General features: G+C 33.8%; 3 protein-coding genes and 1 pseudogene across 6 annotated transcripts; 3 read left to right on the top strand and 1 right to left on the bottom strand.

Moving 5' to 3' along the window:
* Positions 1–148: 148 nt before the first annotated feature.
* LOC115760473 (cholinephosphotransferase 1-like) lies at positions 149–8353 on the top strand. Its single transcript, XM_030701803.1, has 5 exons — positions 149–238; positions 299–457; positions 1446–1559; positions 2558–2716; positions 8324–8353. The coding sequence occupies exons 2-5, from the start codon at positions 359–361 to the stop codon at positions 8336–8338; spliced, it is 387 nt and encodes a 128-aa protein (XP_030557663.1). The 5' UTR covers positions 149–238; positions 299–358; the 3' UTR covers positions 8339–8353.
* A 202-nt stretch (positions 8354–8555) lies between these two features.
* LOC115760462 lies at positions 8556–10829 on the top strand (annotated as a pseudogene).
* Positions 8780–9584, bottom strand: LOC115760435 (histone H3-like centromeric protein cid). The gene has a single exon (XM_030701748.1). It carries the CDS (start codon positions 9464–9466, stop codon positions 8780–8782), a length of 687 nt encoding a protein of 228 aa, XP_030557608.1. The 5' UTR covers positions 9467–9584.
* Positions 10830–10853: 24 nt separating the features above from the next.
* On the top strand, positions 10854–18790 carry LOC115760468 (cholinephosphotransferase 1-like). 4 transcript variants are annotated; one of them, XM_030701794.1, is made up of 5 exons: positions 10854–11076; positions 11137–11295; positions 12284–12397; positions 13396–13554; positions 18272–18771. In XM_030701794.1, the coding sequence occupies exons 2-5, from the start codon at positions 11197–11199 to the stop codon at positions 18593–18595; spliced, it is 696 nt and encodes a 231-aa protein (XP_030557654.1). In that variant the 5' UTR covers positions 10854–11076; positions 11137–11196; the 3' UTR covers positions 18596–18771. The 4 variants fall into 4 exon arrangements, with proteins under 4 accessions (XP_030557654.1, XP_030557656.1, XP_030557657.1 ...); XM_030701796.1 differs by lacking the exon at positions 13396–13554 and having other exon boundaries at positions 10856–11076; XM_030701795.1 differs by lacking the exon at positions 10854–11076 and having other exon boundaries at positions 11216–11295; positions 12249–12397; positions 18272–18790.
* The last annotated feature ends 547 nt before the right edge of the window (positions 18791–19337 follow it).

Raw genomic sequence — 19337 nt, 5'->3', positions numbered from 1 at the left:
TGTTATGCTGTTATCGCCACAGCCACGGCCGTTGCCTCCAAATGCATTGCTTTTGTGGTCAGAGATACAGTTTATGGATAATCATGCCTAATATTCACCTTGACAAGATTAGTAGTATTATGTTTGTAAATAAAACAATGAAAATTATGGCCGTGATTCCATATCAACTATATTTGTGGCGCTTTCGGCGTGCATATCCTGTCAACTGGGTCACTATCCAAACTGGCTATTCTTTCAGGTAAGTCGCTTAACTTGAATTACTTAATGGATTTTTTAATTCGATATGTGTTATTTTCAGTGCTTTTGTGCCATTGCGTTGTTTTATTGCGCACACTGGCAGACGTATGTGTCTGGAACGATGCGCTTCGGCCGCATCGATGTAACTGAGGCTCAATTCTCCATCATTGCTATACATTTGGTTTCGGCCGTGCTGGGGCCCGAGATTTGGCTGACGAAGGTAAGCCATCTGGGTGGATTGCCATGTTGCTCATATTTCCATATTTATATAAATAGTCCCCTTATAATATTGATTTCGTTTTAAATTGAGATTTTCAGAAGTTATATTTTAAATTTTAATTGCCTATTTTAGACTATAGAAACGCCTTTTATATTATTGCAAGTGTAATTTTTCAATTATTATAATTATTTCGTCATTTACTTATGTTCTAATAAGATAAATGCAAATAGCATTAATAACTTGGCTTAAGTTCACAATGCATTAAGTTTACTAAATGCTTATTATATAAAAATCTAATATGTTTGAGACGTTAAGATAGAATGTTTATTTGTTGTTTTGCGTTGTAAGCTCTTCGGTTCGATTTATTAAGTTTAGTATCATTGGGTTGCACACTCAAACAAAATTAAAATTGAATTTTCTAATCGTACTAAAAGCATATGTTGGATTAACCCATTAGTTTATTTCCCACACATTGACATACGGACACGGCTCTAACATTTAATTCACTTGCAAATGTTAATATGGTTTACTAATTTTATTTCGTTCTATTGTAAAAAGTTTAATTTTATTATATCTCTGGCAGCATGAACTTTTGAGTAATTTAACTTGCTTTATTCTTCCGATGGAATATGTGTTTATTGTTAATAGAAAGTATTTAAAAATAAATTTTGTAATTATTCATATTAGCCACATTGAAATAATATTGAAATATTTTCTAGTTATGCTTTCTTACTATTATTCTAAGGTTTATTGGTAGCTTTAATTTTAATCAGCAATAATAGACTGCTTTTAAAACGTATATTATTTGTGGCTATTTATTAGATAAAAATTTGGTATTAATATTTTTTTCATTAATATTTATTTTATTACTCTCCATCGAAATCTATATCAAATTAAATGTTTTAATATTCCTATTAATGCATTTTTTTTCTTCTTTTAAACTTTTAAAATAGTTGACAACAATTAAAAAAATTTTGAATTTTATCAGATGCCTTATCTTGAGTGTGAAACACGCTGCTTGCCGTTTTATATGGCCAGTGGAGTTGACTTCAGTTTATCCATTTTAAACGAGGGCTGTGGGAAGAATGGATCATCTGTTGCAGTAAGATTTTGTATTTTTGTATGGCACAACCACACGAAGGCATTCTAATTAGCTTGGTCGCTAGACAAGTAGCTAAAATATCGATTGTGTTTGTCATTATTTCTCGATTTATATAAATGGTCATGTAATTTATGCTCTTGTACAGGGTATAATAATGAAGTCGCAAAATGTGTTATGCATTGTTGGTGGTGGTATTGTCAGAAACTTATTAAGTCCCGGTTAGGAATTGTCTGTTCATCAATTACTTTGGATGGTTATCTGTGTTCACGCAATTTTATATAATTGGTGTAGGTTGGTTAAACGACAAAAACTATTGTAACCACCCATTTACATGAAAATTCCAAAAGAAATATATCATGCATTTTTGCAAGTTTTTGTTAGTTACTACGTTAATTTGAAAATCATTTTTTTGTATATTACAAAGCGCTCATACTCGAACTCAGTTATTTGCCACAGATTAATTACAATATTTGCGCATACGACTACAAGGGTATATAAACTTCGGCACTCCGAAGCTAAATGTTGCATACTTTTAAGTTTCTTGTTGTATTGTTTTTATACCTAATGATGCACGTTTAATATGCATATGTTATTTTAACTGTTTGCCATTTGGGGTTTCAGACTTGCTTTCTTTATTTTTATATAAATACTGTTACTTTATTGTTGGCTTGGCTTCTACAGCAAAAGACCCGCTCACATTTACTAACAAACATTCACACCCACAAATTAGCGCTAGACCATGTTATTAAAATGTTATTATTAAAATGACCATTAAATAACGTAAATCCCAACAAACAAAAAGCCCAAAATAAATGTTGCTTTTGGTCAACCTAATGCTGTGAATTTGCAAAATGTGCCCCCTGGAACGCTAGCCCATGCACACATATATAAGGCAGCAGCTCGTACAAAGCGGTCACAATTTGCAATCTCACAATCGTTAAGAATTCACCAAATTTGTATAAAACAATATATTTTTTATATTTATCATCTATACAAAGGGAACCAGTGTTCTATCGCCTAGTATACCGCTGACACTTGTAGTGCTGCCCGCGCTGATGATAGCGCAAAAGTCGCCGGAAAATATTTTTACGGAGCACGCTTCAGTTTTTATTCTGGCTTTTGGCATGGTGGCTGCCAAAATTACCAACAAGCTGGTGGTAAATTTATCTTAATCTAAAAACAATCATTTTTTATATTTTATTTTATGTTATGAAATGTGTAATCTATAGATGAAGACATCTTCAACCCCATAGTATATATATATTTATAAGTAGCCAAATATGGTAGCCATTTATGTCTATCTGTAACTACTAAAACAAGTAAGGGGTTCTAGTCGGGAGCTCCCGACTAGGGGATACCCTGAAGGACGGACGGACGGACGGACAGACAGACGGACATGGGTAGATCGACTCGGCTATTGATGCTGATCAAGAATATATATGTATACTTTATGGGGTCGGAGATGCTTCCTTCTGTCTGTTACATACATTTTGATTTTGCACAAATACAATATACCATAATACCCATTTTTAATGGGTTTAGGGTATAAAAAAACATTCAAACAATAAACTAAATTAAATGTACAAATTACAAAAACAAAGTGCAAAGAAATAAAAGTGCAAAATTAAAGAACTAAAAGTTCAAAGCTACAAACTCAAAACTATTAAAAAAAAAAAAATTCATCCAACACAAAAAAAAAAAAAAGTGTATTACACTAAGATGCCCATGGAATTATCAGAACAACACCTCAACCAGGCCCTCTCACAACTGAGACAGGTGCCAAGTTTTGAAGGATCAACGGAAAATCTCAACGTTTTCACTAAAAGGATCGATTACATCCTACACCTTTATTTAACCCGAGATGTTAGACAACACAGCATTTTATACGGAGCCATCGAATTGCAAGTCACTGGAGATGCTCAGAGAATTTCACAAAGGACAGTTTACTTTTTAATTTACGACCGATCGTTCCTGTGGCAGCTATATGATATAGTGGTCCGGTAATAATAGGATTTTGCATATATACGAGGAGTACAGTAAAACTAATAATTATAGAGTTTGGTCAAGATATCTTGAAAATAAAAAATGTTTTGTCATACAACAACTTAATTTTCGACCGATCGTTCCTATGGCAGCTATATGAAATAGTGGTCCGATCCAACTGGTTTTGACATATGTGCTGCGTGCAACAGAAAGAGCGAGTGCTGCAAAGTTTCATTAAGATAGCTTTAAAACTGAGAGACTAGTTCGCATAGAAACAGACAGACGGACAGACGGACATGGCTATATCGACTCGGCTGTTGATGCTGATCAAGAATATATATACTTTATGGGATCGGAGATGTCTCCTTCTATGCGTTACACATTTCACGACAAAATTATAATACCCTCTGCAAGGGTATAAAAAGGAACCGAGAACGAAACAAAAGTTACGAATTACTTTCATAAAACCAACATACAAATTGCATACAAAGACATGACTAACGCGCATGCCAAAGAATTAATAAAAGAATACTTATGCACAAAGAAAAGTGTGTTATACTTCCACAATGAAGCAGACTTTCCAATTTTTCAAGAAGCCTACTTAGAAATAATAAGTCCGAATAATTCAACTAAGGCAATGAAAACTAGTAAAAAATTAATAGATATTCAAACATTCGCAGAATTCAAAGAATTAATATTAAAATAAAACACAAAGAATTATTACATCCAGGAATTGAAAAAACTATCAATTAGTTCAAAAAAACCCGCTATTTCCTAGATTATCAAAATTTAATTCCAAATCTAATAATCGAATGTGAGACTTGGAACATCGCAAAAACAGAACACAGGGATACAAAATTAACTTTCGAAATAACTCCGGAAATCGCTAATGTCCGAGGAAAATATGCAATGGATTTTTACATAGTAGGAGATTAACAATTTTTGTCTTGCATTGCTATCTATTCAAAATTTGCATCATTAATAGAAATAACAACTAAGGGTTTCTAGTCGGGAGCTCCCGACTAGGGGATACGCTGAACCCTCTTCTTCCAACATCAAATGCATATACATATTCTATTTTAGAAGCTATATGTCAAGTTTGGTGACTCTAGGTCGAATTATTTACCAAAGTTGCCCAAAAACAGGATATCGATACCGATTTTTATCGATTGCTTGGAAACGGAGCAAGTTATCGATTATCGGAAACAAACTCGATCTGCGCGGGAACTAGGAGCATCTACATCTAAAATTTCAAGTCTATAGCTCTTATAGGTTCTGAGATCCTTGCGTTCATACATACGGACGGATCGACTCGGCTATTGATGCTGATCAAGAATATATATACTTTATGGGGTCGGAGATGCTTCCTTCTGCCTGTTACATACATTTGGATTTTGCACAAATACAATATACCTTTGTACCCATTTTTAATGGGTTCAGGGTATAAAAAGAAAAAGAATTACAGGTCAACAACAGACAGCGATCAAAACATACAAGCACCAGCTTAAACTAATTATTATAATATTACTATCAATAACTGTAAACCACATAAATGCACAAAGCATTGAAATTAATCCTATTAAAGCCCATAACGGCTATCTCATATTTAAAACAAGAACCATAGACATGCCGACAGATTACGAACTCCACTGTTTAACGGTTAACATAACAAAAACCGAAAAAACTTTTAACAACTTAATTGAACAAAGTAAAGAATTTAAAAACCTCATACAAATCGAGTAATTAGTAGAAAAACTAAACAGAGAAATAATCGGCTTAAAAATAGCCAAATGCAGCAAAAGGGGTTTAGTTAACATAGTGGGAACAGTATATAAATAGTCATTTGGAACATTAGACCAAGAGGACAAGACAGAAATTGAACAAAAATAAGCAGCTTAGCAGAAAACGGCGTTCAGGTTAACGAATTAAATCACATAATAGAAGCTAAAAAGAAAGGGATTGAAATCATGAACGAACTAGATCAAGAGAAACAAAAAGGAAAGAAATAAGATATCTTTATATTTAACTTACAACACTTTACAGAATATATAGAAGACATTGAGATGGGAATGCAGCTGACAAGATTAGGTATTTTTAACCCGAAATGACTAAAACATGACTATTTGTTGCATGTTAATTCTGAGAAATTGTTGAATACAAAAACTTCCACTTGGTTTAAATCAGATACAAACGAAATACTGATAATATCCCATATTCCTCGAGAAATAATAAAAAGCCCGTTATTCAAAATAATTCCATACCCGGATAATAATAATAACATTTTGACAAAAATATCTCATGAAAAATGTTTTAACCAAAGACAAAAAAGTTTATAGCAAAGAAACAAAAAATTAATTAATAATAAATGTTTGATAGGAATTTTAAACCAAATAACAATATACTAAAACTTTGCAAAATTTTAAAATCAACCATGTAGAACCAAATAATTTTAACTTGGAATTTACCAACAACTATATTAAACCATAATTGTATAAATAACAAAATAACAATAGAAGGAAACAATATAATAAAAATCTTTAATGGTTTACTGCAAATTAATGAATTTCAATTTCAAACAATATGTAAGATTATACTCAAAGCATTTACGTAAGCAATGATGCTATAAAATTAGAACCACTTTCGTTTGTACAAACGAAACAAATTATAAATGAACACACAAAAATTAACAATGTATTCCAGATAATATAAGATATAAGTTTAAAAGCAAACCTAAGAAATTAATTATAAAATATAAGAAACCAAAAGCAGAAGAAACACCTACAATAAGAGAAGATACACTACTTGTAAAAGAAGAAAATGTTACACTATATCTAAACTTAAACACCTGAGGACAGGCACTTTTCCAATGGTTGGGGGAGTGACATATCCATAGTCGCACCCACCCTTTAATATAACTTAGCACATAAGCACAAGTATAAACATTTACAATCTTGTAAACAAAGAGCCTGGTGATAACATCGACATTGGTCAAGATCAAACTGTCCCCCTTTGGTAGACATAAACAATTTACCCTAAATATCTCGCCACTGTCAATGTTCCCACCAGAGCATTATCCCACGCATAATTGCCGATGCGGCTCAAACTTCACTCAATTTTGAGTCAAGCTCTCTCAAAGCGAAGTTTGCTAAGCGACGGCAAGGGTTAGATAAATTAGTTCAGATTCGGGAAGCAAATCGGATTGTACTCAACAAAAGTAGTGAAAATAATAAATTGAAATATATTTTTTTACAATAACTGAACGTGTAAAACTTAATTATATACTATATAAATGCTATTTCGTTTAATTAACTTTTTATACCCTGAACCCATTCAAAATGGGTATAAGGGTTTATTGTATTTGTGCAAAATCCAAATGTATGTAACAGGCAGAAGGAAGCATCTCCGACCCCATAAAGTATATATATTCTTGATCAGCATCAATAGCCGTGTCGATCTAGCCATGTCCGTCTGTCTGTCCGTCCGTCTGTCTGTCCGTCCGTCTGTCCGTATGTATGAACGCAAGGATCTCAGAACCTATAAGAGCTAGAGACTTGAAATTTTCTAGATGTAGATGCTCCTAGCTCCCGCGCAGATCGAGTTTGTTTCCGATAATCGATAACTTACTCCGTTTCCAAGCAATCGATAAGAATCTATATCGATATCCTGTTTTTTGGGCAATTTTGGTAAATAATAAAAGCTAGAGTCTCCAAACTTGACATATAGCTTCTAAAATAGAATATATATACATTTGATGTTGGAAGAAGAGGGTTCAGGTTCAGTACTTTATCTATATTGTACCAGAGATTTGGCTGCTTTGGTTTACGCTAGCCTGGGGCACACAGGATCTTCTGCGCTACTGTGCGCAGGTTTGTCTAGAAATTTGCCAGCATCTGCGCATCGATCTATTCAGAATACCGTATGGCCCTAAGGTGTTAAACACCTCTTCGGTGGGCAGCCAGAGCAACGTTGGAGCTGATAAAAATGGTGGCACATCACATAGAAAGTCAAAAAGCAAAGCGCACTAAATCAATGTTCGCTCCGGTTTCATTAAAATTCACATATTTTTCAAATATTTACGGTATTAGCGCAAGCTAAACAAATTTTAAACTCAACCCAACTAAATTTACCGTCGAAATGTTAAAGCATAACAAATTATAGCATAATTAATTTATAAATGTTGTAACAAAAAAAAAGCTGGAGGCAGACCTATATCAATTATATGCATATATTACAAGTATAAATATATTTTATATAATTCTGTAAATTGTAATATATACAGTTTTTATGCTGTGCTAGATGTTTCATAGTGCAAAAACAAATAAAAATATAAATCAAATGCCAAAAATCACATTTTTGGCGTACTCAAAGCTCAATTTAAGGCTAACTCCAAGTCAATGAAAATTCATTGTAAGGATTTCCTTTATTTAATGATTTGAATTTTATTGAGCGTGCGCCTGATTCTGAATAATATATTTATGTTATTTGCGTACTATAAAATGTTATGTAGAAATATTAGCGCTTAATTTCTTACTCACTGAGTAATTAGGTATAATTACATTGTATGTATGTATGTATGTATGTATGTATGTATGCAAGGATGTCAACTCTGAAGTATGTAACATATGTAAAGAATGTAAATTGCCTATATACATTCTAAATGGTAACTCATTTCAAAAAGCAAAATTGTTTATTATTTAGCGATTGGTTTTGACCTAAAGTGTACACCTAAATTTGCACCGATTTAAAATAATAGAGTTGACTATTATCTTATGTTTGAACAGATAAACAATGCGTAAAATGCCAAAATAAAACGACTAAAATGAGTTTATGTATATTCGAATGGAATTAGTGAAATACTATTTGAACTGTTTATTAAAACTGGATTTTTTGATTTATTAAATCTGAGAACCGGAGCTGCAAATTGGTCGGTGACATCCTGCCGTGAGATTCGGTTCGTGATTCAGCCTTTCACATGCTTCATATTGATGTTGGCTAACTTTCTACCCACCTCGTGAGTATTGTTCGGTTCAGAGGTAATGTTCGATTCACATTAAAAATGAATTGGAAATCCAAATCGGGTAAAAACCTGTTTACAGCCTGAACAACAGAACAACACGTCAAATTAGAACCTCAACACAAAAGTAGTGACTTTTTAAAAGTTCGCATATTTTATTTACTTATTACCTATGATTATGATTATGATTGTTACACATATGTGAAATTATAAACGATGTATCTCAAAGATTACCATAGGATTTGCAGAAATATGCCACCAACGCCATGTCGCGCACCTCTAACGTGACACGGCCGCGATACTGGGTCAGTAAGTAGGCATCCTGGAAGCGCTGGGTTATGTACATTTCTGTCGCGGTGTGTATAGCCTCCAGGGCACCCATAGTTATCATAAAGGGCGTTAAAGTATATTTCATCATAATTTCGCGCACCAAACGCGCGAAAGGTAAACGCGGTATCATAAAGCCTGGATGCTTTTGTAACCGTTCAATTTCGCGGTTCAATTTTTGTATACGACGCTCCGGTTTATTTTGTTTGCGCCTCGAGCCAGGTCTTGATGTTAGTGGCGGCTGATGTTTCTTACTCATACTCGCTGCGGGTGTTTTTAGCGGCAGCTTTCGGGGTGTTTGTCGTACTGCCGGTGGCTGATTCTCTGAATCACTGTCGCCTTCGGATGTGTCTAGATCACGACGATGGTCTTTTGGAATGTTTTTGCGTAGCGTAGAGCACCGACGTGGAGATGTGTTCATTTCAGCCAAACGGCTTGTAGTAAACTCCAATCCGTAGTCGGTTTCGTTTTCACGATCTGGTGTTCGAAATGCAGTTTCCTCATATGAATCCTCATCATTATCTAAATGCGATTCCGATTTCTTTTTTTTCTGAGTTGAACTCTTTACAGTGCGTGGTCGCATTATGAATTCAAATTACAAATTGCCTACACTTAAGAACTTATAGCCTTTGGTTCGCTGTAATATACACAAAAATCGAATTCCCGCCTTTTTGAGCATAGTTCAGCAAAACTCTAACATATGAAAACATTCATTTTACAACACTAATTACTATGAAATTAAAAATTGGTATATAGACACTTATTAATAAACATCTATATACAAATTTAATAGTATATTAATATTTAATTATATAGCATGTACATAAATGCACAAAACTGGCGCAACTATTTGTAATTTTACATTTGAATTAAAGTCTGTATTCCAGAAGAGCAGTATTTTAGTATTTTGATGAAACGGTCTCATTGAAATATCTGGTTAATTTGTATGCGTGCCTCCACTGTTTACTTTTTGATACATTCACTTAAAAGCAGATATGTCCGAAGATAATTCTCATAGCAGGGAATATGTCTTGGAAGCAGACTCCGAGCTACGTTTTGAAAGATGCCAAGGTTCTTGTTACGGTATGCTGTAATAGTTTTGTACTCGGCGTGGGTAACATTTCTAAATCGTATTTCAGCTCGTCACAGGTTTTGCAGAGCTTTTTGGCACCGAACTGGTGAAAAAAAAGAAATATGAGTTCGGTGTTGGCGCCAAAGTGGCTTACCTACCAAGGCTGCGTGCTGCACGTGTCAGGCAAAATGGATGTGTGCTATATCTCAAAAGAGACACCAATGGTACAATATATAAACTGCCATGCAGCATTGGAGCAGTTTCGCATCGAAGCCGAAGAACGGGACAAGCGCGGCCCTGTTGTATTGATCGTAGGGCCTATGGACGTTGGAAAGAGCACACTGTGCCGCATTCTGTTAAACTATGCAGTACGCGTAGGCAGGCGACCACTTTACGCAGATCTTGATGTGGGCCAAGGTGCCATCTCCATTTCCGGCAATGTTGCCACTATCCTTATTGAACGACCAGCCAGCGTTGAGGAAGGATTTACAAAGACAGCGCCACTAGTTTATCATTTTGGTCACAAGTCCCCTGGTGCTAATAACGTGCTTTACAATGCTGTCGTCTCGAAAATGGCTGAAGTAACACTGCAGAGTCTGGATGCCAATAAACGAAGTATGTTTAACCGCATTTACTCTAGAAATTTGAAATATATGACCATATTTTTGTGTATATTCGTATTGGAGCGTTTGTATAATGATTTACTGCGCGATGTGCCTTCAAACGTCCATGTTGTCCTCTTGCCAAAAAGTGGCGGCGTAGTGGAACGCAGTAAAGAATTGCGCCACGAATCCCGCGAGCAGCGAGTCAAGGAATATTTTTATGATAATACACGTACACCATTTTTATTCTAAAGCACCGAGGTGGACATGGATCGACAATCTGTTATGCTGTTATCGCCACAGCCACGGCCGTTGCCTCCAAATGCATTGCTTTTGTGGTCAGAGATACAGTTTATGGATAATCATGCCTAATATTCACCTTGACAAGATTAGTAGTATTATGTTTGTAAATAAAACAATGAAAATTATGGCCGTGATTCCATATCAACTATATTTGTGGCGCTTTCGGCGTGCATATCCTGTCAACTGGGTCACTATCCAAACTGGCTATTCTTTCAGGTAAGTCGCTTAACTTGAATTACTTAATGGATTTTTTAATTCGATATGTGTTATTTTCAGTGCTTTTGTGCCATTGCGTTGTTTTATTGCGCACACTGGCAGACGTATGTGTCTGGAACGATGCGCTTCGGCCGCATCGATGTAACTGAGGCTCAATTCTCCATCATTGCTATACATTTGGTTTCGGCCGTGCTGGGGCCCGAGATTTGGCTGACGAAGGTAAGCCATCTGGGTGGATTGCCATGTTGCTCATATTTCCATCTTTATATAAATAGTCCCCTTATAATATTGATTTCGTTTTAAATTGAGATTTTCAGAAGTTATATTTTAAATTTTAATTGCCTATTTTAGACTATAGAAACGCCTTTTATATTATTGCAAGTGTAATTTTTCAATTATTATAATTATTTCGTCATTTACTTATGTTCTAATAAGATAAATGCAAATAGCATTAATAACTTGGCTTAAGTTCACAATGCATTAAGTTTACTAAATGCTTATTATATAAAAATCTAATATGTTTGAGACGTTAAGATAGAATGTTTATTTGTTGTTTTGCGTTGTAAGCTCTTCGGTTCGATTTATTAAGTTTAGTATCATTGGGTTGCACACTCAAACAAAATTAAAATTGAATTTTCTAATCGTACTAAAAGCATATGTTGGATTAACCCATTAGTTTATTTCCCACACATTGACATACGGACACGGCTCTAACATTTAATTCACTTGCAAATGTTAATATGGTTTACTAATTTTATTTCGTTCTATTGTAAAAAGTTTAATTTTATTATATCTCTGGCAGCATGAACTTTTGAGTAATTTAACTTGCTTTATTCTTCCGATGGAATATGTGTTTATTGTTAATAGAAAGTATTTAAAAATAAATTTTGTAATTATTCATATTAGCCACATTGAAATAATATTGAAATATTTTCTAGTTATGCTTTCTTACTATTATTCTAAGGTTTATTGGTAGCTTTAATTTTAATCAGCAATAATAGACTGCTTTTAAAACGTATATTATTTGTGGCTATTTATTAGATAAAAATTTGGTATTAATATTTTTTTCATTAATATTTATTTTATTACTCTCCATCGAAATCTATATCAAATTAAATGTTTTAATATTCCTATTAATGCATTTTTTTTCTTCTTTTAAACTTTTAAAATAGTTGACAACAATTAAAAAAATTTTGAATTTTATCAGATGCCTTATCTTGAGTGTGAAACACGCTGCTTGCCGTTTTATATGGCCAGTGGAGTTGACTTCAGTTTATCCATTTTAAACGAGGGCTGTGGGAAGAATGGATCATCTGTTGCAGTAAGATTTTGTATTTTTGTATGGCACAACCACACGAAGGCATTCTAATTAGCTTGGTCGCTAGACAAGTAGCTAAAATATCGATTGTGTTTGTCATTATTTCTCGATTTATATAAATGGTCATGTAATTTATGCTCTTGTACAGGGTATAATAATGAAGTCGCAAAATGTGTTATGCATTGTTGGTGGTGGTATTGTCAGAAACTTATTAAGTCCCGGTTAGGAATTGTCTGTTCATCAATTACTTTGGATGGTTATCTGTGTTCACGCAATTTTATATAATTGGTGTAGGTTGGTTAAACGACAAAAACTATTGTAACCACCCATTTACATGAAAATTCCAAAAGAAATATATCATGCATTTTTGCAAGTTTTTGTTAGTTACTACGTTAATTTGAAAATCATTTTTTTGTATATTACAAAGCGCTCATACTCGAACTCAGTTATTTGCCACAGATTAATTACAATATTTGCGCATACGACTACAAGGGTATATAAACTTCGGCACTCCGAAGCTAAATGTTGCATACTTTTAAGTTTCTTGTTGTATTGTTTTTATACCTAATGATGCACGTTTAATATGCATATGTTATTTTAACTGTTTGCCATTTGGGGTTTCAGACTTGCTTTCTTTATTTTTATATAAATACTGTTACTTTATTGTTGGCTTGGCTTCTACAGCAAAAGACCCGCTCACATTTACTAACAAACATTCACACCCACAAATTAGCGCTAGACCATGTTATTAAAATGTTATTATTAAAATGACCATTAAATAACGTAAATCCCAACAAACAAAAAGCCCAAAATAAATGTTGCTTTTGGTCAACCTAATGCTGTGAATTTGCAAAATGTGCCCCCTGGAACGCTAGCCCATGCACACATATATAAGGCAGCAGCTCGTACAAAGCGGTCACAATTTGCAATCTCACAATCGTTAAGAATTCACCAAATTTGTATAAAACAATATATTTTTTATATTTATCATCTATACAAAGGGAACCAGTGTTCTATCGCCTAGTATACCGCTGACACTTGTAGTGCTGCCCGCGCTGATGATAGCGCAAAAGTCGCCGGAAAATATTTTTACGGAGCACGCTTCAGTTTTTATTCTGGCTTTTGGCATGGTGGCTGCCAAAATTACCAACAAGCTGGTGGTAAATTTATCTTAATCTAAAAACAATCATTTTTTATATTTTATTTTATGTTATGAAATGTGTAATCTATAGATGAAGACATCTTCAACCCCATAGTATATATATATTTATAAGTAGCCAAATATGGTAGCCATTTATGTCTATCTGTAACTACTAAAACAAGTAAGGGGTTCTAGTCGGGAGCTCCCGACTAGGGGATACCCTGAAGGACGGACGGACGGACGGACAGACAGACGGACATGGGTAGATCGACTCGGCTATTGATGCTGATCAAGAATATATATGTATACTTTATGGGGTCGGAGATGCTTCCTTCTGTCTGTTACATACATTTTGATTTTGCACAAATACAATATACCATAATACCCATTTTTAATGGGTTTAGGGTATAAAAAAACATTCAAACAATAAACTAAATTAAATGTACAAATTACAAAAACAAAGTGCAAAGAAATAAAAGTGCAAAATTAAAGAACTAAAAGTTCAAAGCTACAAACTCAAAACTATTAAAAAAAAAAAAATTCATCCAACACAAAAAAAAAAAAAGTGTATTACACTAAGATGCCCATGGAATTATCAGAACAACACCTCAACCAGGCCCTCTCACAACTGAGACAGGTGCCAAGTTTTGAAGGATCAACGGAAAATCTCAACGTTTTCACTAAAAGGATCGATTACATCCTACACCTTTATTTAACCCGAGATGTTAGACAACACATAGAGATGCTCAGAGAATTTCACAAAGGACAGTTTACTTTTTAATTTACGAACGATCGTTCCTGTGGCAGCTATATGATATAGTGGTTCGGTAATAATAGGATTTTGCATATATACGAGGAGTACAGTAAAACTAATAATTATAGAGTTTGGTCAAGATATCTTGAAAATAAAAAATGTTTTGTCATACAACAACTTAATTTTCGACCGATCGTTCCTATGGCAGCTATATGAAATAGTGGTCCGATCCAACTGGTTTTGACATATGTGCTGCGTGCAACAGAAAGAGCGAGTGCTGCAAAGTTTCATTAAGATAGCTTTAAAACTGAGAGACTAGTTCGCATAGAAACAGACAGACGGACAGACGGACATGGCTATATCGACTCGGCTGTTGATGCTGATCAAGAATATATATACTTTATGGGATCGGAGATGTCTCCTTCTATGCGTTACACATTTCACGACAAAATTATAATACCCTCTGCAAGGGTATAAAAAGGAACCGAGAACGAAACAAAAGTTACGAATTACTTTCATAAAACCAACATACAAATTGCATACAAAGACATGACTAACGCGCATGCCAAAGAATTAATAAAAGAATACTTATGCACAAAGAAAAGTGTGTTATACTTCCACAATGAAGCAGACTTTCCAATTTTTCAAGAAGCCTACTTAGAAATAATAAGTCCGAATAATTCAACTAAGGCAATGAAAACTAGTAAAAAATTAATAGATATTCAAACATTCGCAGAATTCAAAGAATTAATATTAAAATAAAACACAAAGAATTATTACATCCAGGAATTGAAAAAACTATCAATTAGTTCAAAAAAACCCGCTATTTCCTAGATTATCAAAATTTAATTCCAAATCTAATAATCGAATGTGAGACTTGGAACATCGCAAAAACAGAACACAGGGATACAAAATTAACTTTCGAAATAACTCCGGAAATCGCTAATGTCCGAGGAAAATATGCAATGGATTTTTACATAGTAGGAGATTAACAATTTTTGTCTTGCATTGCTATCTATTCAAAATTTGCATCATTAATAGAAATAACAACTAAGGGTTTCTAGTCGGGAGCTCCCGACTAGGGGATACGCTGAACCCTCTTCTTCCAACATCAAATGCATATACATATTCTATTTTAGAAGCTATATGTCAAGTTTGGTGACTCTAGGTCGAATTATTTACCAAAGTTGCCCAAAAACAGGATATCGATACCGATTTTTATCGATTGCTTGGAAACGGAGCAAGTTATCGATTATCGGAAACAAACTCGATCTGCGCGGGAACTAGGAGCATCTACATCTAAAATTTCAAGTCTATAGCTCTTATAGGTTCTGAGATCCTTGCGTTCATACATACGGACGGATCGACTCGGCTATTGATGCTGATCAAGAATATATATACTTTATGGGGTCGGAGATGCTTCCTTCTGCCTGTTACATACATTTGGATTTTGCACAAATACAATATACCTTTGTACCCATTTTTAATGGGTTCAGGGTATAAAAAGAAAAAGAATTACAGGTCAACAACAGACAGCGATCAAAACATACAAGCACCAGCTTAAACTAATTATTATAATATTACTATCAATAACTGTAAACCACATAAATGCACAAAGCATTGAAATTAATCCTATTAAAGCCCATAACGGCTATCTCATATTTAAAACAAGAACCATAGACATGCCGACAGATTACGAACTCCACTGTTTAACGGTTAACATAACAAAAACCGAAAAAACTTTTAACAACTTAATTGAACAAAGTAAAGAATTTAAAAACCTCATACAAATCGAGTAATTAGTAGAAAAACTAAACAGAGAAATAATCGGCTTAAAAATAGCCAAATGCAGCAAAAGGGGTTTAGTTAACATAGTGGGAACAGTATATAAATAGTCATTTGGAACATTAGACCAAGAGGACAAGACAGAAATTGAACAAAAATAAGCAGCTTAGCAGAAAACGGCGTTCAGGTTAACGAATTAAATCACATAATAGAAGCTAAAAAGAAAGGGATTGAAATCATGAACGAACTAGATCACGAGAAACAAAAAGGAAAGAAATAAGATATCTTTATATTTAACTTACAACACTTTACAGAATATATAGAAGACATTGAGATGGGAATGCAGCTGACAAGATTAGGTATTTTTAACCCGAAATGACTAAAACATGACTATTTGTTGCATGTTAATTCTGAGAAATTGTTGAATACAAAAACTTTCACTTGGTTTAAATCAGATACAAACGAAATACTGATAATATCCCATATTCCTCGAGAAATAATAAAAAGCCCGTTATTCAAAATAATTCCATACCCGGATAATAATAATAACATTTTGACAAAAATATCTCATGAAAAATGTTTTAACCAAAGACAAAAAAGTTTATAGCAAAGAAACAAAAAATTAATTAATAATAAATGTTTGATAGGAATTTTAAACCAAATAACAATATACTAAAACTTTGCAAAATTTTAAAATCAACCATGTAGAACCAAATAATTTTAACTTGGAATTTACCAACAACTATATTAAACCATAATTGTATAAATAACAAAATAACAATAGAAGGAAACAATATAATAAAAATCTTTAATGGTTTACTGCAAATTAATGAATTTCAATTTCAAACAATATGTAAGATTATACTCAAAGCATTTACGTAAGCAATGATGCTATAAAATTAGAACCACTTTCGTTTGTACAAACGAAACAAATTATAAATGAACACACAAAAATTAACAATGTATTCCAGATAATATAAGATATAAGTTTAAAAGCAAACCTAAGAAATTAATTATAAAATATAAGAAACCAAAAGCAGAAGAAACACCTACAATAAGAGAAGATACACTACTTGTAAAAGAAGAAAATGTTACACTATATCTAAACTTAAACACCTGAGGACAGGCACTTTTCCAATGGTTGGGGGAGTGACATATCCATAGTCGCACCCACCCTTTAATATAACTTAGCACATAAGCACAAGTATAAACATTTACAATCTTGTAAACAAAGAGCCTGGTGATAACATCGACATTGGTCAAGATCAAACTGTCCCCCTTTGGTAGACATAAACAATTTACCCTAAATATCTCGCCACTGTCAATGTTCCCACCAGAGCATTATCCCACGCATAATTGCCGACGCGGCTCAAACTTCACTCAATTTTGAGTCAAGCTCTCTCAAAGCGAAGTTTGCTAAGCGACGGCAAGGGTTAGATAAATTAGTTCAGATTCGGGAAGCAAATCGGATTGTACTCAACAAAAGTAGTGAAAATAATAAATTGAAATACATTTTTTTACAATAACTGAACGTGTAAAACTTAATTATATACTATATAAATATAAATGCTATTTCGTTTAATTAACTTTTTATACCCTGAACCCATTAAAAATGGGTATAAGGGTATATTGTATTTGTGCAAAATCCAAATGTATGTAACAGGCAGAAGGAAGCATCTCCGACCCCATAAAGTATATATATTCTTGATCAGCATCAATAGCCGTGTCGATCTAGCCATGTCCGTCTGTCTGTCCGTCCGTCTGTCTGTCCGTCCGTCTGTCCGTATGTATGAACGCAAGGATCTCAGAACCTATAAGAGCTAGAGACTTGAAATTTTCTAGATGTAGATGCTCCTAGTTCCCGCGCAGATCGAGTTTGTTTCCGATAATCGATAACTTACTCCGTTTCCAAGCAATCGATAAGAATCTATATCGATATCCTGTTTTTTGGGCAATTTTGGTAAATAATAAAAGCTAGAGTCTCCAAACTTGACATATAGCTTCTAAAATAGAATATATATATACATTTGATGTTGGAAGAAGAGGGTTCAGGGTATCCCCTAGTCGGGAGCTCCCGACTAGAACCTCTTACTTGTTTTCAATATCTAATTAGCACATTAGCATCAAAATATAAGGTTTGCTTTTAACCAAATCCATTTAATTTAAATCCTATTAATGTGTTCCTCTTGCGATATAGATAGCGCACATGACCAAAGCGGAGATGGAGTATCTGGACTGGTCGCTGCTGGGTCCTGCTTTATTGTTCCTGAATCAGTACTTTAACTGTATTGTACCAGAGATTTGGCTGCTTTGGTTTACGCTAGCCTGGGGCACACAGGATCTTCTGCGCTACTGTGCGCAGGTTTGTCTAGAAATTTGCCAGCATCTGCGCATCGATCTATTCAGAATACCGTATGGCCCTAAGGTGTTAAACACCTCTTCGGTGGGCAGCCAGAGCAACGTTGGAGCTGATAAAAATGGTGGCACATCACATAGAAAGTCAAAAAGCAAAGCGCACTAAATCAATGTTCGCTCCGGTTTCATTAAAATTCACATATTTTTCAAATATTTACGGTATTAGCGCAAGCTAAACAAATTTTAAACTCAACCCAACTAAATTTACCGTCGAAATGTTAAAGCATAACAAATTATAGCATAATTAATTTATAAATGTTGTAACAAAAAAAAAGCTGCAGGCAGACCTATATCAATTATATGCATATATTACAAGTATAAATATATTTTATATAATTCTGTAAATTGTAATATATACAGTTTTTATGCTGTGCTAGATGTTTCATAGTGCAAAAACAAATAAAAATATAAATCAAATGCCAAAAATCACATTTTTGGCGTACTCAAAGCTCAATTTAAGGCTAACTCCAAGTCAATGAAAATTCATTGTAAGGATTTCCTTTATTTAATGATTTGAATTTTATTGAGCGTGCGCCTGATTCTGAATAATATATTTATGTTATTTGCGTACTATAAAATGTTATGTAGAAATATTAGAAATATTAGAAATATTATTATTATTATTTAGCGATTGGTTTTGACCTAAAGTGTACACCTAAATTTGCACCGATTTAAAATAATAGAGTTGACTATTATCTTATGTTTGAACAGATAAACAATGCGTAAAATGCCAAAATAAAACGACTAAAAATGAGTTTATGTATATTCGAATGGAATTAGTGAAATACTATTTGAACTGTTTATTAAAACTGGATTTTTTGATTTATTAAATCTGAGAACCGGAGCTG

Source organism: Drosophila novamexicana, unplaced genomic scaffold (genome assembly GCF_003285875.2).
Source record: "Drosophila novamexicana strain 15010-1031.04,08,12 unplaced genomic scaffold, DnovRS2.1 tig00000458-arrow-arrow-pilon, whole genome shotgun sequence".
Classification (NCBI taxonomy): domain Eukaryota; kingdom Metazoa; phylum Arthropoda; class Insecta; order Diptera; family Drosophilidae; genus Drosophila; species Drosophila novamexicana.
Note: the sequence above shows the minus strand (reverse complement) of the source record. Positions and strands in the feature narration are given on the sequence as shown.

Coding starts and splice junctions, on each gene's coding strand:
- LOC115760473 (XM_030701803.1), top strand. CDS start 359: ATGCGCTTCGGCCGCATCGATGTAACTGAGGCTCAATTCTCCATCATT. Junction 458..1,445: donor CCGAGATTTGGCTGACGAAG/GTAAGCCATCTG, acceptor GAATTTTATCAG/ATGCCTTATCTTGAGTGTGA. Junction 1,560..2,557: donor AGAATGGATCATCTGTTGCA/GTAAGATTTTGT, acceptor ATCTATACAAAG/GGAACCAGTGTTCTATCGCC.
- LOC115760435 (XM_030701748.1), bottom strand. CDS start 9,466: ATGCGACCACGCACTGTAAAGAGTTCAACTCAGAAAAAAAAGAAATCG.
- LOC115760468 (XM_030701794.1), top strand. CDS start 11,197: ATGCGCTTCGGCCGCATCGATGTAACTGAGGCTCAATTCTCCATCATT. Junction 12,398..13,395: donor AGAATGGATCATCTGTTGCA/GTAAGATTTTGT, acceptor ATCTATACAAAG/GGAACCAGTGTTCTATCGCC. Junction 13,555..18,271: donor AAATTACCAACAAGCTGGTG/GTAAATTTATCT, acceptor CTTGCGATATAG/ATAGCGCACATGACCAAAGC.